At 37.3% G+C, this 8,589-nt stretch overlaps 1 protein-coding gene across 2 annotated transcripts in view; it reads right to left on the bottom strand.

Annotated features, from left to right (window-relative positions):
• Nucleotides 1-426: 426 nt before the first annotated feature.
• LOC136841271 (leucine-rich repeat neuronal protein 1-like) overlaps nucleotides 427-8,589 on the bottom strand; it is a 32,526-nt gene continuing 24,363 nt past the window's right edge. The window contains exons 2-4 of one of the 2 annotated variants that reach the window (XM_067108278.1): nucleotides 6,200-6,353; nucleotides 2,985-5,505; nucleotides 427-2,713 (exon numbers count right to left, since the gene is read on the bottom strand). In XM_067108278.1, the coding sequence (XP_066964379.1) occupies nucleotides 3,194-5,293 (2,100 nt within the window). In that variant the 5' untranslated portion in view covers nucleotides 5,294-5,505; nucleotides 6,200-6,353 and the 3' untranslated portion in view covers nucleotides 427-2,713; nucleotides 2,985-3,193. The remainder of the gene's footprint in view (nucleotides 2,714-2,984; nucleotides 5,506-6,199; nucleotides 6,354-8,589) is intronic. The other variant, XM_067108296.1, reaches the window with a different exon arrangement.

The raw sequence follows: 8,589 nt of genomic DNA, 5'->3' as shown, positions 1-8,589 counted from the left end.
ATTCTTCAGATTACTGGTTTGCATGTGGTAGTTGCTTCTGTCGATTGAGTGTTTCCAAGAAGAATGAACTTTGAAGTTGTCTGGATGAATTAGAGAAATAAATATCTGATGTACTAATCATCATATAAATCAGACCAAATGTCTACGCTCAATCATGGTATACTCTCATATAATTTATATTCTGGAATAATGTTTTGCGTAGTCCATATTTCCAGAGAGGTAAGATTATAAAACTCAGAAACAGGGTAATGGATGGGTGATAATTTAGCTAAGGAATGAGATCTAAAAATACAGTTCAGTATATACTCGTATTTCTAGTTAATAGAACAATCTCATGGATTTATGCACTATTCAGATTTCACTTGAAGATTATCACAGAACTTAATATGAATGAAAGGTCCGTCTGACAGAATAAACACACCCGTGTTACATTTCAGTTTTATTTTATAAAAGAACACCGTATAATGGCAATATGAGGTACATATCTTTATTATTTAGCTCTGCCTGCGATGCAGCAGTACATGTATAAGTTACATTAAGATAAAGCTGGACGATTGAACAGACATATTCAGCCATAAAAGATTCAATATTATATAAGATGACTTTTCGTGTGTAGAAATGGTCTACAAAGATTCTTTGTGTCACTAGACTCTCAACAACTTTTGAACACGTTTTTTACAAGTTTTACAAGGTGGAAAACGTAGCCGTTTGAATATGGTGACTTAAGGAATTTGCTGGGGGTGATTGATGTAAAAACGGGAAGTTTTCGTTAATGAGGCTTAATAAATCATAGTCTAATGAAGTCATATAAAAACATGCATGTACACTCGCTCACAGTTTTGCCAGTATATCCTGCCTTTGTCAGAAAGTGTTTCCTGTTTTAATGCGTCTTCAAGGTTGGTTTTTTTATGTAATTCACCATATATTGGCACATCGGCTCATTGAGTTTACAAAGGATTGAATGGATTTACCAGCTTTGCATCTTAAGATATTCCTCTCTTCACTGAAACCTGAAGACGTTTAAAGTCTATTCGTAAATACTGCACTGACAATAAACTAATTAATGATGAAGCAGCTTTAATCAATGGCGACACCTCAGTAATATTTTTTGGGTATTGCTAATCTTTTTTTGTTTCCGTAATCACCATATACTAATTTTTTGTACGGTTCCATACTGTTTCTGTAATCAGGTACTTGAAATAAGTATGGACTTTAATGTATTCCTAAATCGTATAGAAATTTGGTGATTTACTCAGTCAGGTCATCTTCCGCTTCTGAAGACTAATAAACAGATTGTTAAGAGCATTTATAATGATTCACTATTTTCCAGACAACATCTGATTGGATTTTGGTATGGATGTGGGATCATTTTATCCTTTCGCGCATTGTTTGTATCGCCGACTCGGAGAAAAGGAAAGCTTCTTGCTGTTAATAAAAATGAAAATGCAAATTGACGAAAATGATTGGGGTAATTGTGCTAATTGCCCTGAAGTAGGTTTGCCATCTCTGATTCCCTATTTAGTACCATTACACATAACAGAAGTAGTTCAAAAACTTTATGGTAACAAACCATTATTATTTAATGGGTTTAGTGTCTGATCTGTAAACTGCTTTATTCTGCACAGAGCGTGATGTGTTTGCTCAGGAGACTTACGGTCATGATACTTTGCAAACTGATTTTTTTTAACAATCTTCTCTCGTGGCAGTTCTCTTTCGCTCCCATTCTTTTAGAAATTAAAATTCGTAGAGTTTTCACATCTGTATTTTTTTCTTTATTTCCCAGTCACACACAAACACACTTACACACTTATTTTTGTTACCTTTTCTGTTCTGAATTGATCTTTCATTGTCATCGACGGGCTGAGTTTCTTTTATTACTTCAAATATTAGTGAAGCAAAACAGTTGATATCCATAGATAAAATAAATCGATACAATTAATAATAAAAGCATCTTTTTAATAAATGTTCATATAAATGTAAATTGCATTCTTCCCAAAATAATAAAAGTTCAGTAGTAATTCATCATTCCCAGCAAATATTGAAGAAATAATTCCTTGGCATATATACCAGATCCGTATGACTTCGTTATAAAGTCAGTGACTTTTTACCTTATTTCATTTATTTTTCTTTATTGTCATTGATATTGCAATTTTTCAGTTGTCTTTTTATTGGCTCAAGAGCAATTTCAAAACTTCTTGCGATCATCTATCACAATGGCAAATAGAAATGCACGCAGAGTATTACCAACAAATCATATTCTATATGTTTAAATATTATGCCTTTGCGTTAAATGTACAATCTTCTCAAACTACAGCTTATCACGTAATCACAGTTGATAAAATATATTTTACATTCACCATTAAAAGCTAAATTGTGTTTTCGGTATCGCTCTTGTAAAGAGCAAAAAAGGTTGTAGCACATCAAGTATTCCATAGGGTTATTACTGATATAAAAAAGGTCATTCAGGGCCACTTGCTGGTAAGCCACTTAAAGATAAGTAGGACAGTCTCTGAAATGGCCTTCAGTGAAGCCAGACACGTAGATACCCAGCTGTGCAATGAAGGTGGTGGGCATTAACATTTATCCGGAGGAGAGCTGCGTCTCCTGGATGATGGGCATGGTCTCCACGTCGGCTGTGTAAGGCAACACTTCACTCGGGGACTCAATGGCCTGGTCCAGCAGCCTAGCGGTTCCAGACCTTGGACTCTCCAATCTGAATAGGAATGTACTTCGAGTTATTCAGAGTAGTACAGAATTCAAAATAGTTAGGGAATGAGATGTTTTATACTGTTTTAGGTGCAATTTATATATGATGATACTTCAGAATTCATTTTGTTCTTCTTTATTACAAAGGTCACTACTAACTTCAGCTTTATTACTTCAAAAAATTCTGAAAACATTACATTACTGCTGTTATGAATAGCTGGAATATTTGAAAGTGAAGCATTTCTAAGTAGTGAGATAACATAAAAACGCTTTCCTACCTAGAAGAGGTCACGTAGGAAGCGTCTTCATAGCTGCCCTGACGTCGATGTAGAATAGGTGTTGTTCTGGGACTGTTGTATGAAGAGGCAATGCTATGACGTGGGCGTAAGGGTGGTGTTCGAGGCCCAGGAGAGGACGGGTTGGGTGAGCAACAAGGAGGACGACGAAGAATTGAGGGAGCGCTTAGGCCATCGCCCCCTCTGGTATGTCATGACCCCATCAGAAGTGGTCTATACAGATTGTCCAAAGGAATGATCGACCCATCGGCACTTTTGTCAGGCGTCTCGTACATCCTGTGGCGGTATTTTCTGGATAATACTGACACTAGACATACCACTACTGTCATTACTAGTATTATGCCAACCACAGCAGCCACAGCAACGTTTGAAGTCCTTGAAATACCTTGTAACATGAATTCAATATCCTGAGTGTTTGTATAGCAACAAGAAATCAGAAGCCAGTAGCCACTGTTATCTTCATAGCCCAGGCAGAACTTGTAGTGCGTCTCGGGCTGTAAGCGGCTAATGGTAAATCTTTTCCTGAGGGAACTTGCTGTTCTGGTGTCCAGCTTCTCAATTTCTGTACCATTAGCATCAACCTCAGTAACTGTGATCTTATAAGTGGGGAAAGCACGGCGTTCTGTGCCATTCCAAACTAGAGTAACAAAGGTAGATGAGACGCGTATTGGAAATAGATGTATATCAATTCCAGTCACATTTAGGGCAATAGAAAAGTTGCTTTTGCCAGCGGAGTTGTAGGCATAGCAAGTGTACTTTCCACCATCCGTTGGCTGTAAATGGTAGTATATTAGAGTTCCTGGTGAAAAGAATCTTCGCCTTACTTCATTGAGAGTTGAATTGACATATGTTCCATCTGGCGATTTCCAGTATAGGTTTGGAATAGGAGACCCAAGAGCTCTACACTCCAGAATTTTCTTTTCTCCTACTTTTCCCATTATTGTCTGTGTTCTTGTTAGGTTAAGTACATTGGGAGCACATACCTTTGGAATTTTATTGATATCCAAATCCTTTAGTAGCTTATGTTTGAGTCGAGGAGGAGTTTCACAAACCAAATGCTCAGGCTCAAGAATTGTTAGATTAGCTCCATCTTTTTCTGAAATCAGATTATGTATCCAGCGAATGTTACAGTCACATCGGAAAGGGTTATCATATAATGATATCTGTGTACCTTCTGGTAAAAACCGGAGCATTTCCTTTTGCAAACCTTGTATGTTGTTCTTGTGAAGTTGCAGTTCTAGTAGAGAGTCGACATCTTTAAAAGCCCGAGGATCAATGTAGGTGAGCTTCTTATTTTCTGTTATTTGGATATAAGTAATGTTATCTAAACTGTAGAAGGCTTTGGCATCAATGATTATAAGCTCTGGCATCTGGCTTAAACTGATTCTGGTAATACTGAGATGGGAAAAGTCTAATGGCTTAAGTTTTGTAAGGGGATTTTGGTCTAGTGTTAAAGTCTCTAGTAATGGTAAGCTTTGGAAAGCAGTTGTTGGTACCCTTGAAAGGAGGTTATCCTCCATCTTCAGTACTTGCAGGCTTACAAGACCTGAAAAGGCTCTTGGATCAACTATAGAAATCCTATTTCCGGATAAATGAAGTCTTTGCAAAGAAATTAGAGCACGGAAAACTGATGATGGGATGTTGTGGATTCTGTTGTGCGCAAGGTTGAGGGCAACTAAGTTTCCAAGCCCATGGAACCATTCCTCATACAACGATCCAAGGAGGTTGTGCTCCAGATCAAGTATCTGTAAATTGAACAAGTCAATAAGAGCCTCATCTTCAATGTAGTTGATTTTGTTGTTAGATAGAATTAGATGTTTCAGGGCTTTTGGACCTCTGAGATTATCATGGAAGATGGTGGATACGGAATTCTTACCAATATTCAGGTAACTCAACTGTGACATATTCTGGAACATTTCTCCTCGACCAAAAGACTTGATTCTGTTTCCAGACAGATCTAGTTCCTGCAGCTCAGTTAGTTGAGAAATGCTGTCAAGGACATTAAAAATGGAGTTCCCTTTAAGATTTAGCGCCTGCAGGTCTTTTGGCAGCGTTTCTGGAAAATTCTTCATACCCGCAAAGGAGCAATTAATGGTTTTTAGCTCTCTATGAAGGTGGCTGGACCGAATAACATCGCAGTAACATTTCTCCAAGCACGAAGAATTGTAGCTATATGTCTTGAATTCTTCTGTCGTCATGCCAGCCGTGCTAATTATACAGGTGTAGACGGTCGACGTCACCAGAAAGTACCTAAGTTGGGCCGCCATTGACATCTTTCTCTCCTTTTTCATGGTGGGAAGATAATAATGCAGTTATGATAACCATAGATGATGGAATTTTGTTGGGTGACTTCAGTAACCTTTAATCAAACTGCAGTGGAGAAAACAATGTGGGATTGACAACACCTCAACTGGAGGTTCGTTCTTCGAATGTAATAGAGATATTGTGCCATGAACTTCCTAAATCATTTCTGCAGTATCATTCGCCAGATGTGTTTTGACTCCTGAAAAAAGAATTATTATGATTATCATTATTATTATTGCAATTAAATTGTAGTGCAGTATTCTAGAGTAAAATGCTCGTGTGGTAAAAAAACTGAGAACAAATACCAAATTAGTAGATAACAAGTACTGATAAATCACCAGAAAGCTGAATAAATAGACATCAACAGTAATGTAAGAGAACTGTGGCAATGGTCCATGGGACTTTTCAGTGACATTAGTAGATATCTAAAAAAATATCAAATACAGATATGTATCGAGGTACCTATTTCAGTCACGTGAAGCTACCATCGCTTTAAAATAAAAGGTACACCTAAGAAAAGAACGCTGTTTGTTAACAGTAGGAAGAGTATTAGATTTATAGCAGACGTCTTTAGCTCTCTACAGACTGTCTTTTTTTAACTGATCAAAACATAAAAAAAAATGTTCATTGTAATTCAGCGTTCTGGATTGTAATGAACTGTTTATTTAGGAACTACGCAAATAATATTACCATTTTACATAAATTTAATTGATGTCCTTAAAATATCTCTTCTTCTGCAAGGTTGTTTCAATTTCGTTTATAACAGAAAATAAGCTGTGAATTGTTTATTTTTAAGGTTCATTTATTATTTGCGAAACAGTTTATAATTATATGTTGCGTAGTTATATTAAATAAACACTCATCAGTTTTAAGATAACATCAACGAAACTTACAAGGTATTCCAATCCTCACCCCTGGGGTCGAAAATACAAGGTATTCCAATTCTCACCCCTGGGGTCGAATATACAAGGTACTCCAATCCTCAACCCTGGGGTCTTATTAATTTTCGAATGAGGTGAAAACTGTCAGAACTGCTTTGCTGATCATCTGGAATGGGAGAAGTGCATGTGAGTAAATCATCACGAAAGTATAACCCATTAATAATGGCAAGATTAGGAGATCTAAACCTTAGGTGAATTATTGTAGGAAATAGCTTATCTATGGCTTCCATGTCTAGATTTATTGTAACGCAGCTCTGTAGAATAAATTAACTTGTCAGTCACAATTTAAGGAGATAGGACTTCAAAGAAATTAATATGGCAAATAATGTATTTTCCGGCGTCGATGACCATAGTTTTTGCTTGGCCAGTTTGTAAGAAATTACTTTTTTGGCATTTGGCCATAGCGTTTTTGTATGCATTTAGAACCACCCAACAAGATGAGCAGACTTATCATATTGTTAGTATATATATTCCCACGGAAATAGGTAGAAAAAGAAACATTCAAACGGTACAATTATCATTGTGACGTAAATCAAGTTCATTTCTTTTTATGTCTTTTGTACATCTCGGTTTATTATTTATAAGGTAAAAGGACTTTATATATCTGTACAATATTTTGGCAGCCATTAACAACACTGGAATGAATTAATAATCTACAAAATGTTTGATACGGATTCCATTTAGCGTGGCAGCAAGTACAGGGAAATGAAATGACAGACAAGGGAATTAAATCTGTTTTCTTGTAGAAAAAAAATTTTGACAGGTGCCATGAAGGTATTAGTCATCTAATTCTAGCTGGTGACACACAAAGGTATTAGCTGACTGTCATTATAACTGATGACTAGAAAGGTTGATTATAATTGATGAATAGGAGGGTTGATTATAATTGATGAATAGGAGTGTTGATTATAATTGATGAATAGAAGGGTTATAATTAACTGATGACTAACCAAGGTTACAGGTAACTGAGATTATGACAGTTTATCTGACCGCTGACTACTTAAACAAGTAAAAAATGCGCCTGAGTTTCTTCGGCGCAATGGAGTTTTTTTTACAGCCGCTACAGCGTATAATCAAGGCCACCGAAAATAGATCTGTCTTTCGGTGGTCTCGGTATAATGCTGTATGAGCCGCGGCCCATGAATCTTTAACCACGACCCGTTGGTGGCCTATCCTATATCGTTTCCAGAATCAAGATTATGGCTAACTTTAACCTTAAATAAATAAATAACTACTGAGGCTAGAGGGCTGCAGTTTGGTATGTATGATGATGTGCGGGTGGATGATCAACATACCAATTTGCAGCCCTCTAGCCCCAGTCGTTTTTAAGATCTGAGGGCGGACAGAAAAAAGTGCGGATGGACAGATAAAGCCGGCACACTGGTTTTCTTTTACAGAAAATTAAAAATAAAATAACAGCAAGCCTAACTGTTGACTGACACGGTATTAAATGATTGCAAATAAAGACCATACCACTAGCTGATAAAAATCTAAAAAAAAAAAAAAACGGTGACCCTGACTCTTGATTGGTAAAAAAAAAAATCAAATAACAGTAATCTTGCCAGTTGATTGGCAAAGGTATTGAGTGACTGTAATCCTGACTGACTGTTGACTGGTGACACGAGGACACCAAATAACCTCCATTCCATTGCCGTGAGTGAATGCCGGAAAATAGTGCGGCATTGGCGTCCCATTCAGTCGAGGACGGATTAAAGTGTTAACGCCAGAGGGACAGCCAGTGACAGGGCGGAGCCATTGTGACTGAAAGGCTTCCTGTCCCGGCAGGACCTGATTACGGTTGATACCCTTATTGATCCAGAGGCAGGTGATAGTCTATTTTCCACTATATCGGACTGATGAATTGGCTCCCTTCCAAAGGCATCCCTGGGCCTTAGATAATAGAATTCATTACTTTAGTTGGAGCAGGTTAGGGGAGGAGGTACTCAACTATTGTCTACCATATCTGATTGATGAAGTGACGGCCCTTTCAGAGATATCCCGGGGTCTAAGAAGAAAGAATTTAGGGAAAGGGTGAGAAGAAACGAATGAGGAAGAAATTAAAAAGGAAGAAAGTCACAACGCTGATTGGATTTATTCCTTGGCAAGAGGTTGCTTGAGGAAAGAGTGGGGTGGTGTTTAAACAAAATAACATCTTTTTAAGGAAAGGACAACGATGGGAAGGAGGGGACTCCTTGAAGCTACACCTGTAAACATTTGTATGTATGTATGCTTGTATATCTGTATGTGTACATGATTGAAATACTTTCACACCTCTGTACGTTCTGCTTGCTTCTTAAGAACAACGTCATGATTCAAAACATATGTCTCGAAGTGTGCAAATT

The sequence above is a fragment of the Macrobrachium rosenbergii genome, chromosome 1 (assembly GCF_040412425.1).
Source record: "Macrobrachium rosenbergii isolate ZJJX-2024 chromosome 1, ASM4041242v1, whole genome shotgun sequence".
In the NCBI taxonomy this organism is placed as follows: domain Eukaryota; kingdom Metazoa; phylum Arthropoda; class Malacostraca; order Decapoda; family Palaemonidae; genus Macrobrachium; species Macrobrachium rosenbergii.
The sequence above is the reverse complement of the archived record's forward strand: the minus strand, read 5'-3'. Positions and strand labels throughout refer to the sequence as shown.